Source organism: Diabrotica virgifera, chromosome 5 (genome assembly GCF_917563875.1).
Source record: "Diabrotica virgifera virgifera chromosome 5, PGI_DIABVI_V3a".
Classification (NCBI taxonomy): Eukaryota; Metazoa; Arthropoda; class Insecta; order Coleoptera; family Chrysomelidae; genus Diabrotica; species Diabrotica virgifera.
In genome coordinates, this window is record NC_065447.1 from 193,413,751 (window position 1) to 193,426,213 (window position 12,463).

The 12,463-nt window shown below is 31.6% G+C and overlaps 2 protein-coding genes across 2 annotated transcripts in view; one reads left to right on the top strand and one right to left on the bottom strand.

The window, feature by feature from the left end:
• Nucleotides 1-9,850, bottom strand: part of LOC126885249 (uncharacterized) — a 28,890-nt gene extending 19,040 nt beyond the window's left edge. The window contains exons 1-2 of the mRNA XM_050651732.1: nucleotides 9,690-9,850; nucleotides 152-1,349 (exon numbers count right to left, since the gene is read on the bottom strand). Of these exons, the coding sequence (XP_050507689.1) occupies nucleotides 152-1,349; nucleotides 9,690-9,734 (1,243 nt within the window). The 5' untranslated portion in view covers nucleotides 9,735-9,850. The remainder of the gene's footprint in view (nucleotides 1-151; nucleotides 1,350-9,689) is intronic.
• LOC114341755 (uncharacterized) overlaps nucleotides 1-12,463 on the top strand; it is a 262,233-nt gene that overhangs the window by 179,148 nt on the left and 70,622 nt on the right. The window lies entirely within an intron of this gene.

Sequence of the window (12,463 nt, forward strand, 5' to 3'; positions counted from 1 at the left end):
CTTAATGAATCATGACGATGAATGACATGCAGATGAATGTATAAATAATGTATAAATATAATAAATACGCTAATATAGCAAAAATTGATATTTCTGTTTTTATAAGTAGAAACTATAACTAAGTATAACTTATTAAAAACTTAAATCTTACCATGACTAAACTTAGAAAGAACTTCCTCATCAACCTGATTGGCGGGATCAGATAAGCATTCTTGGTGAAACTTTTTAAATTGCTTTAAACGTTTAAGGAAAGCTCGTTTTTTCTGCTCTCGTTTCTTTTCATATTTATATAGGCATTTGAATAGTTTTAATGCAGTAAGATTTGCTGGATCATTTTCATCTCTAGTCCCACATATATTAACTATTATATTAATTTTAGCTTCAGTTTCCTCGCCTTCTAAGTTTTTCCTAACAGTTTCCGTTTTTATACTTCCGTCCGTAGATTGAAGGTTTAACTTCAGGCTCATACAAAAGGTGTGTGCTCTTAAACCAGCAGTGTCAATCTTTTTTCCTTTGCGCGCCTTTTTAAGAGTTTTTTTATCAACAAAAGTTTTTGGATCAGCTTGGCATTGTTCAAAGGCAAGCTTAACCTGTTGTTGTAAAGCATTTTGATTCTGATCATCCTGACGATCGTTTTCGTGAACACATTTGTATAATTTAATAGCCGTTTCCTCTGCCACTGGATCCGATATTTCTGAACATTTTCTTGTTAATTCATTAGCCCTTGTTTTATCGCTTACCTTGTTTTCTAGATATTTTTTAAATCCGTCTTTATTGACGGTACCATCCACATTCTGTATCTCAAATTTTTTATTCATACAGAAAATATAGTTTTTTATTTTAGATGTGTCTACTTCTTCTCCCTTTTTAAACTTCTCCATATCACTTTCATTTACCCTGGTTGACTCATCAGACTGGCAAAATTTGTGAGCTTTGCTTCTTTTTATTGAACGCTTATGTCTATGAACATGGATATGAGTATGGTTGTTGTTATGTACATGGGCTGGCTTATGTAAACATCTATATAATGTAATAGCACTTTCTTCTGCTGATTCTTCGGGCAATCTACGGCTGCATCTATGTGCTATTATATTAATTTTGCCTGTTCCAACCATTATTTCACGAAGATTATTTTTGATGGCCTCTGTGTTGATCTTTCCATTTTCGTCTTGAATTCCCAGTTTGATATTAGTACAAAGATAATGTAGTCCTAAGTTGGTAGCAGTGGTCGGCTCATGATTTCTGAACCTCTCTAATTCCGCCTCATCCACATAAGTTGTTTTATCGTTTTGGCATTCTTGTTCTAGTCGTTTAACCTTTTCTTTGAATGCAGCTGCATCTGGTGCAACCTATAATATAAAATAATTTTAATAATCATTTTAATAATTGTGTATACCCTATACATTAGAAGTAATTTATCAGATATTCACATTTTGTCGATGTGTTACTTCTACATTATAATAGTTGTTATATCCATTTCTTTATACCTAAAATTTAACGATATTCCAGGATAATATTAGCCCGATCAAAGAACAATCTGACCCAAAAAAAAGGAAGGATGAAAATTTGGGAATAGGTAGTTGAAATTGTCTTTTATTATATAAGAAAAATTTTACAATTCTATATCCCCTCCATTTTACAGAAATGGAGGGGTATACGCCCTTCTCGGGGGTGAAAAATATACATTCTAAATAAGTCCGGAATTGGATAAAATGACTAATTCTAAGAAACTTCTGTTCTATAGAGTTTCTTCACCAAGTTAATACTTTTGAGTTATTTGTGAGTGAATACGTTCATTTTTAACAAAGAAAACCATGTTTTTGGACGTTTTTTTTTTCAAATAACTCAAAAAGTAAGTATTTCTTTGTCAAATTTCAAATTGAATATTATTTCAACGAGGAATAAACAAAAAACGGAGCACTGTTCGGGGAAAACTTATTACAACTTTTTTAAAGTGTTTAAAAGAAGGTTTATATTTGCTTTTTAAAGAAACTTCGAACATTAAAAGTAAGTGAGTTACGCTCAAAATATTGTTGGTCCCTTTTATTTTTTGGTAAAAAATCGCGAAAATCATCCCCTAGTTAGCATCCAAATAAAATTAATCGTTACCGCTTCACACGTTACTTTACTTATGTACTGTTTATAATGATCTATAACTTTCATTGCTTCAAAGTGCTCCTTTTTGAAAAAAATTGGTTTTAAAATAAAAAAAATTAATTTTGAAAAACTTCCAATTTTTGTTCAAAATAACTGAAAATTTATTAGTAATACCAAAAATCTCAAAGAGTAATAATAGCTATTTGTATAACAAGGGAGGAAAGTGCTACTTTTCCTCCCGAGAATGAAGTTTACTGCCCGACGCGTAGCGGAGGGCAGTAAACATTCAAGGGAGGAAAAGGCACTTTACTCCCATGTTATACATATGGTTTTTCCACCTTCCTCAAATTAATAACAAGTCATTTTTCATTTTTGCTTAATTTATTTATGTAACTAACCAACACAATTTATTAAAACTAAAACTAACAAGTAGGTACAATATAACTGTCAACTGTCAAATATAAGTCAAATTATTAATGTAAACATTGTTAAATCAAAATAACAATTTACTGTTTTTACCATTCTGCAAAATACTGGGTGTTTTATAAATAAACGTTAAAATGTATAGATACTTACGTAATAGAAAATAGATATTGTACAGGGCGTCAATAAGTTATATTTCATGAATGACGTCACTTTTACTTTTCCTCCCTAGGGAGGAAAAGTACAACTTTGCTCCCTACAATCAGGTCCGGAAAAGTATACTTTCGGTAGAGGTAGGTGGAAAAATTATTGTTTTGATTTTCTGAATATTTTGGATTTCTTCATATTAATAAAAATCTAGACATTTTTAAAATGTCTATAGGCCCCAAGTCGACTCAGCCTGAATAAAATGAGTACCTTGCGCGGTAATTCAAGCAGAGCTGCTTTATCTTATACGACTGGTTGAAAACGAAAGTAAAATATTTGGTCTGCAGTCTGCAATTAAACATGTCAAAGACAAAGACTAGGACATAACCACAATTGATGGTTTTGAGGTGGTGAGCTCATACTTATATCTGGGATCATTAATCACAAACACAGGATCACTACAGAAAGAAATAAAACGTAGATGTGATCTAGCAAAAGTCGCCACAGAAAAAATGACCACAATATGGAAGGACTGTCAAATTTCACGTGCGTTAAAGATGAGGTTGATCAACTGCTTAATATTCCAAATACTGACCTACGGATGAGAGTCTTGGACCCTGAGAAATTCGGAAAGAAGAAAGATAGACGCCTCTGAAATGTTCTGTTGGAGAGGAATGCTACAAATTCCTTGGAAAAACCATAGGACAAATAATTCCATTTCAAGAGAGTCAAAAGTTAGCCAACGACTCTCCAGTAAAGTCCATCTCCAACAATTAAAATACTTTGGACTTGTTATGAGAGAAAACACTAAAAACATGGATATTTAACAGAATAAATAACAGAGGAAGTAAGTATCGAGAACAATCTCAACAACAGACTAGAGTGAACTATTTCTAACACTACTCCATGCACTAATTACAGGATTCCTCAAAAAAAAAGAGATATCTAGAAAAGTGAAGGTGCCAAAATATGAAACAATATAATTATTCCAACGTTTACATACCGAGCAGACAACTGTATTTTAAACAAAAGATACTAGAGCAGGATCCAAGTAGCAGATATGAAATGCCTCAGAAGAACGATGAGATAAGAAGGCTAGATAGACTCAAAAGTGAAGAAATACGAAACATACTTAAAAGTAAATTGTCACTTGACAAAGCGAACGAGTTAAAATTAGCATGGTTCGAGTTAGCATATTACATGAGTGGACAGTGACAGGCAAGTGAAAAGAATGTGGGAATCTGAACCAATACAAAAACAGAAGAGGCAGACCAATAAAATAGTGGAATAGCAACATAGAAAAATATTCAAAAATAAGGGCAAATTTTGGCAAGAAGCAACACAAATGGCGAAAAACAGAAAAGAATGGAGAAAATTCATCAAAACAGACGCACCATCTCTCTCGACACCTAACGCTAGAAGAGGAACAATTGGACCCAGTTCTGCAGAAGGCGACCAACCCACATTATAGCAAAAATTGAGCTAATGTCATTTTTCGACTGCTTTCAACCCATTCTTCATTTTGCAGAAGACGACCAACTGCTATCCTTTTATAGGAGAAAACGATCATCATTGACAATGTTTATTTTATAATCACGAATTATTTATTTACAGAAAACATCCAAACCACATGGTTAATAAATAAAATGTTCATATATCTATCAACTTATTGCAGAACACATCCAACCCACATGGTCGCCTGCTGCTATTCGTTTACCTTTTGACCAAGTGGGTTGGATGCATGCTGTAAGTATCACCAAATACAAACAAATCTTTTATTCCAACTTTAATTTGCAAACTAAAGGGTCGTTTTCACGCTACGCCTTATTGTACGTTTTGTGTGTCATGTAAAACGTACAACAAAACGTACGTTTTGTCAAGTATACAGATACATATTAACGTTTTTCAAACAATGTGTTCAATCTTCGCGACAAATCAATCGCGCGACTACAAATCGCAAGTGGAGTCCGGCGCTTATGCTTTTCCCATCACGTCTTCGATCTGACCTTGGATTTTATTTCGATTCATTTCATTTCTTGTTATACACTGGACAAAACGTACGTTTTGTCGTACGTTTTGCATAACACACAAAACGTACAATAAGACGTAGCGTGAAAACGACGCTTAAGATGCTAAAGAGGGATACATGCAACGTATGCGACAATTTAAAATGGAAATTAATAATGAAGAAAATAACGAGAAGAAACAGGAACTAACTGAAAATCACAGACGGCATCTTGATGAGGCTAAAACGGCACAATCCTTGAGAAGAGAAGATTTTAAAGAGGCAAAAGAATTGAATGACCATGAGTGCCTCACTTTTGATTTGGAGAAAACTCTACCACTTCCAAGGATTCCAACTAACAACGTTTTCTATAAGAGACTTTGGGTCTAACAATGCTGGGGTTCATAGTGGATCAGAAAATCATGGATACTGTAACGTATGGGCTGAAGGAGTAGCTGGTAGAGGAGCACAAGAAGTGGGATCTTGTTTAATAAGCCACACACAAGTTTGTCATCTGACGTATAACATTTGATCTTGTGGAGCGATTGGTGTGTGGAGGGCAGAACCGCAACATCAAAATTACTTTAATAATAAAATATATTTTGTATTCATCCCATCATCTTGAAGATATTACTATACTTTTTTTATGTTCTGGTCATAGTTTTTTGCCGAACGACTGGGATTTCGTTGATATCGAATTGGCTTTAAAATTCCAGCAACGAATGTATTGGCCGTCAAATTATATAAACGTCATGAAAGAGTGCAGAAAGAAAAATCCACTTGTGGTCAATGAACTGACTTCGAAAGACTTTTTTTGGTACATCATCCATAGAAAGCAATATAACCAACAGAAGTAGGTATCTGTTGATAATGAAAAAATTAGCTGGCTTACTATCTAGATAAGATCTATCAAGGTAACAAAAAATGAACCTTTTTCATTATTCCTTCAGCAGAACAATTATGATAGTCCCTTTTGATTAAATAGGTTAATATAAAAAAGATAACGAGAGGGCGACAACTTCAAAGTCAATGTGATTTATTTTTAAATTTGGTCGAACTGTGGCCTCAAGGGAAACCAATAGCAGAACCGAAGCTTGCGAATTTGAGGGATACCATCTCTTGCTAGCAGATTGTTTAGGTTTTTATCAAAAATTAACCAGGAATGCAAGCATAGAACAAGATGTTTATTGTTTTAATACGAATAATTTAGATTTGTGGATTTAAGAAATTAAAATTTTTAATATTGTTGTTATAGGCTATTGATTATGTACTATAGAAAGGAACTACAACGTTAACGGGGTTTTATTATTTCATATGGTCCATGAATCTCTATATATGAAAAAACCGCGGAGTGCTACCATTTAAAGGGGTGCGTTTTCGAGAAATGGCTGAATTAGTCCCTGGGCACACGTTACATTAGGGTGAGTTCTATGCACTTTTGGTACAAACACGTCTACATAAAAATTGTTCCTGGTTAAATTTACTATCTGAATATAACTTTTTAAAGTCAAAGATACTTTTTTTTACAAAAATATATTCAAAAGAAAAAGCACAAAGAAACCCAAAAGAAAGAAATTTTGTTTTTTGTCCCATAACTTTTGTCCACGGGGATATAGGTATAGACATTGCTTCACAGAAAAAAAACTTATGTATTTTCTCTTTAAAATGATGTTTGGTAGAGGTCATCAGGATTTACAGTTTTCGAAATATGATTTTTCAAAGTTCGCCACTCACAGCAATTTTGGGCAATTTTCCTCGTTATTTCGCAAATATTGTTCTGTAACTTTTTTCTACGTAACTTTAGGCATATGCAATGGTACATTTAAGAGGAATAGAAATAATTACCTTTAAAATGTTCTACTGTATAATGTTGTACGACTTCTTTTAAAGAGGTTATCTTTTTCAAGATTTTATACTTTTAATGAGTTTTTATATTTTTTACGATTATTTTTTAAATTTCCCATTATACCTTTTTTTTCTACATTTAGGTATATATTATATAATAAAAAGAAAGCTTATTCTGTTTTCTTTAAAATGGTGTATTATAAAAAATTCTAGGATTATTTTTGAATAAGATATTATGCTTTTTCAAAATGTAATAAGTACGATTTTTGATTTTAGGATTATTTTTTAAATTTTTCATTATAACTTTTTTATGTGATTGTGTGTTATGATTGAATCTTAGTTTTTATAGGTAACAATTTGGATCCACTTTACTCGGCCAGGCAAACTTCAAAATATGGATTAATTCCAATATTTACTGTCAAAGCTACTGCACCACAAGCTTTGCTTGAAAACATAGCATGTAAATGTACCAAAGGATGTACAAAAAACTGCGGCTGTAGGAAGATAGGAATTAGTTGTTGAATATTCTTCAAAGGATGCATGTGCATGGGCACTAATTTTGGGAGCTCTAAGATAACTGAGGTGTCAGAGGAAGATATTGAAGCTAATGATAACGAAGAGATGGACTTTCATTTTGAAAATTTTTTAAATGTCAACGTTTAAATAATTTTAAGTAAAGTGATGCTTTCTAAGACTAATGTTTAAGTAATTTTTGTAAAAGAAAGCCCTCTTTATTGAGCAATATATAGTATATTCATGTACAAGAAAAAAAAGTTATAATGAGAAATTTAAAAAATAATCGTCAAATAAAAAATCGTTGCAAGTACTTATTACATTTTGAAAAATAATATCTTATTCAAAAATAATCCTAGAATTTTTTGTAATACACCATTTTAAAATAAACGAAATAATCTTTTTTTATTATAATATAATACTATATATACCTAAATGTAGAAGAAATAATTATAATATGAAATTTCAAAAATAATCGTAAAAAATGTAAAAAATAATATTTTTTTATATTAGGTATCATATAATATGTATATAATATATAATATAATATTATATTATATAAACTATATATAATATAATACTATATAATATAAAATATATTATATGATAATATTATTTTATTTTTATATTATATTTAAAAAAATCGTTAAAAGTATAAAACCTCGAAAAACCATAATCTCTTTAAAAAAAATCGCACGATGTTATACAGTAGACCATTTTAAAGGTAATTAATTTCTATTCCTATTACGTGTACCATGGTGTATACCTAAAGTTACGTAGAAAAAAGTTACAGAACAATATTTGCGAAATAACAAGGAAAATTGCCCAAAATTGCTGTGAGTGGTGAAATTTAAAAAATCATATTCCGAAAACTATAAATCCTAGTTACCTCTACTAAACAACATTTTAAAGAAGAAATATGTAGGTTTTTTCTCTGTAAAGCAATGTCTATACCTATATCCTCGTGGACAAAAGTTATGGCACAAAAAACAAAATTTCTTTCTTTTGGGTTTCTTTGTGCTTTTTCTTTTGAATATATTTTTGTAAAAAAAAGTATCGTTGACTTCAAAAAGTGATATTTAGATAGAAAATTTAACCAGGAACAATTTTTATGTAGACATGTTTGTACCAAAAGTGCATATAACTCACCCTAATGTAACGTGTTCCCAGGGACTAATTCACCCATTTCTCAAAAACGCACCCCTTTAAATGGTAGCACTCCGCGGTTTTTTCATATATAGATGTCCATTGACCATATGAAATAATAAAACCCCGTTAACGTTGTAGTTCCTTTTAGCTATCTTATTTTGAATATATTCAATAGCCTATTATTACCGTGTAATATGTACATTATATCAATAAACACTTGCTCTTTTTTGTAATTTAGTCGAAATAATGTTAATAAACAAATTTGAATAACCTCGATTTTTAATTTTGCAGGAAGCATCCAACCCCAAAAAATCAACACAGTATTAAAAAAAAAAAAATTTTGAAAATTATGTTTCTTGCGGTCTATTTCAACACAGCCTGCGGTGTAAAATTTAATTTATGAAATATTAATAGTTTAAATAAAAACAATTCACTGTTCATAAAAAAGTATTTAATTTTTTGAAGAATTCTCTTTTCGTGGGTTGGGCGCTTTCTGCAGAACTGGGTCCAATTATGTATGTACGTTATTGAGCAAAATTTAAGATAGAAGCGGGCCCGATCGCAAGAAACGTACATGATCCAGAGACATAAGAAACTAACATGACATACCTGCTATTAGCACAATAATCAGAAGCGCGAAAACAGCGTGAAAGAACAGGCTACAAAGCGTGTATCGTCAAAAGAAGAATAAGTGTCCTTCTAACAAACAAAATAAGCCATTTTTGTATCTACGATACACAAGGAACGTGACTGCCTATTGTTTCTTCTGGTTTGATATTAAGGTGATACAGTAGCGATCAACAGGTAGCCAAAACGCGTTCCAAGATTGCGGCTGTAATTTTGAATATTTTTTCGAGATATTTGGCACACGTATGCGTAATATAATAAAGAATGGCGGTACAGAGCCCAATTTGAAAAATATATTAATATGTGAAAATTACTCTGTAATTAAATACAATATTAAAAAAACGAGCCTGTACCGCCATTAAGAAGAACAAAAATATACACTTTCTTCAAATAAACTTTTTTATCCGATGCCTAGATTCTGTGTCATTTTGGAACTACTAATGAAATAAATAATTTTAGTAGTTCCAAAAAGACACAAAATCTAGGCATCGGATAAAAAAGTTTATTTGAAGAAAGTGTATTTTGTTGTTCTTCTTAATGGCGGTACAGGCTGGTTTTTTTAATATTGTATTTAATTACAGAGTAATTTCCACATATTAATATATTTTTCAAATTGGGCTCTGTACCGCCATTCTTTGTTATATTACGAATACGTGTGCCAAATATCTCGAAAAAATATTCAAAATTACAGCCGCAATCTTGGAACGCGTTTTCGCTACCTGTTGATCGCTACTGTTTCCTCTTAAGATATTTCTAAAAAATATTTCAATGTTTTCATTGATAACAGGAATGAAACCGCACCTTAGTGGTGATACTAAAAAATTCTATGTTTGTATTATACACAAACGAAATTTTATATTAATAAATTTGCAAATAAACTTACTACACCAAAAAGAAGAAGAAAACATACACAATACACCAACTTCATAATTACAATAAATTTTGCTTTTAGTATAAAATATTATAAATATAACCTATTATGTAGTTAAGTTATCTATGGTCAACCTCAGTCAACCTTTAACGAACTGATTAATGATTAATCAGTTGTAGATATTGTTAACAAAATATACAAACCTACATAAAATGCATGAAATAATAATCTGTTTTCATTTTAGCTGGAGATATTCCAAAATTCAAATGATAATTTGCGTTACAAAACTATATTTTTGGATTTTGTTTATTCTAGTTCAGACAAGACAATTAATTTATTAACTTTAACACGTTTCCTGCCAACAAAAGCAGGCAGGCTTGGTAGATTGCGCTTTCTTTTAGGAAGTTAACTACAAGCTAGAAGTTAACTACAAGCTATCTCGTCCTTTATTTACTTTAATCCAGGTGGTCTTTATCAAAAATCAGACCATAACCGACACTTTCCACAGTAGTCTATTTTTTTGCTGGAATCACTTCAGGATGTACCGTGTACCAATAATCACGATAAAAAACTGAAAAAACCGAAAATTCTTGCTTTTTGCGCCCAATATGATCGTGTATAAGTCGGAAGATATTGCTCCTACAAAAAAATTATACAAGTATAAGAGTCAATGGGGTTTTTATTACCGAAAAAATCAAACAAGATAGAAACAAATTAGAATAACACATCAAAAAGTTCTACTTCAAAAGTGAGTGCTTAACTTTTTATTAAACAAATGAATTGCGAAATTAGTTGTTTTTTTAAATACCGACGAAAATATAAATTTTAGAAAAAAATCTGACTTACCATTGAAAACTTCAGAAAATGTTACACAACAAACCTTGCATGAAGATTTTTCTAAAATTAAATCTACAGCTTCTATAATTTTTTATTTATAACGCTTAAGTCACCCCTCTCACAAACATTGGGCCACTGTATAACAGCGTTATGAAGAAAAAAAACAGCGGTAAAAGAAGTTATGGACATAAGTACGGTGTGGGCGGAACGTGAGACTTTTCTAGCATGCATTTTGTTTAAAAATGATTTAAAAACAAGTAATTGGACTTCGTAAGTCCTAGATTTTCACACAAAGTAATCGAAAGTAGAACTGGCAGTCGTCGATATTTGAACTCTTCGTGTAACTTTGAGTCGATTGATATACGATATTACTAATTTTGAGTCATTTTGACTAAACTTTGGGTAATCATTGTTTAAACATAAATGATTTAAAAACCCGAACTAAAGATTCAAACTAAACTTTTCAATACTCTTCGGACGCGGTCGGACGGACAAACAGACATCCTATGTCCAATTTATTACCTTTAGTACCATCCTTGGATTATAAGTTTTCATTCGACACCTCATTTGTCATTCTACCTGGTATAGTGACGGAAGAGTTATATTCGCGGTCGGACGGACAGACAGACAGTCTAGGTCAAATTTGTCACCTTACTACCATCCTTCGATTAAAAGCCTTCATTTGACACCTCATTTGTAATTCTACCTGGTATAATGACAGCGGAGTTATATTCGCGGTCGGACGGACAAACGGACAGACAGCCTAGGTCATATTTCTCACCTTTAGTACCATACTTGGATTATAAGCTTTCATTTGACACCTCATTTGTTATTCTACCTGGTATAATGGACGGAGAAGTTATATTCGCGGTCGGACGGACATACGGACAGACAGCCTAGGTCAAATGTCTCACCTTTAGTACGATCCTTGGATTATAAGCTTTCATTTGACACCCCATTTGTCATTCTATCTGGTATAATGACGGAGGAGTTCTGTTCACAGACAGACAGACAGACGGACGTGGATAATTCAAAGTTCTCTCATTTTTCAATAAATTTTGCTTTTAGTATAAAATATTATAAAAAAACATATTATGTAAATAGTTATCTATGGTCAACCTTTGTCAACCTTTAACGAACTGATATAACGATTAATCAGTTGTAGATCTTGTTAACAAAATATACACACCTACGTAAAATATATGAAATAATATATCTGGTTTATTTTAAATTACGCCAGTCAATGGGAGCAAGAATAAGATATTAAAAATAAAACGGGATAATGCCCGAAGGTTGGCTGTATACCATCTAGTTAAATAAAATTAACATGAAGTAAAACTCCCTAGTGTAGTTGGTATATTTAATAAAAATTCTAAAAAATTTTTAAAAATCCAAACGGATTACGTTCAAAACGTTTTCGGACTTATCAGTCCATCATCAGTGAACCTAAAAGTAAGTAATCTCACTTAGTAAAATTGAAAAAGGGTGAAATTTTGAATGTTAAAAATTGAAAAGTGTGGTTACGATTACTTACTCTCTGTCCTTGCTAAATAGCCACAATGCCAAACACTGGTCAAGATGTATGTTCTAACTACATGGTGAAATCTGTTAAACAATTTGGCTTACATTGGATGCCAACGGATTAGTACTAGGTACATGATGCTCTACTCCATTAATTAAGAGATTTTTTATTATGAATAGGTCTACATTGAACTACGTTTAGTCTGTCAATGATTTAGAAGGAAGTTGAAATACTTCAAATGTCAGTAACATTGACATCCAGGAGAGGGAATTTTTAAGGTATTAACCAAGGTCAAGATCCAATGTGGTTACGGAAATTTAAGTTTAAGACTGTGTTGGAATTTTAATTTTTAATATTAGAATTTAAATTTACTATTTTTTTAAAAATATTACAACCATTACTATAAACTTGACTATAAAATTAAATT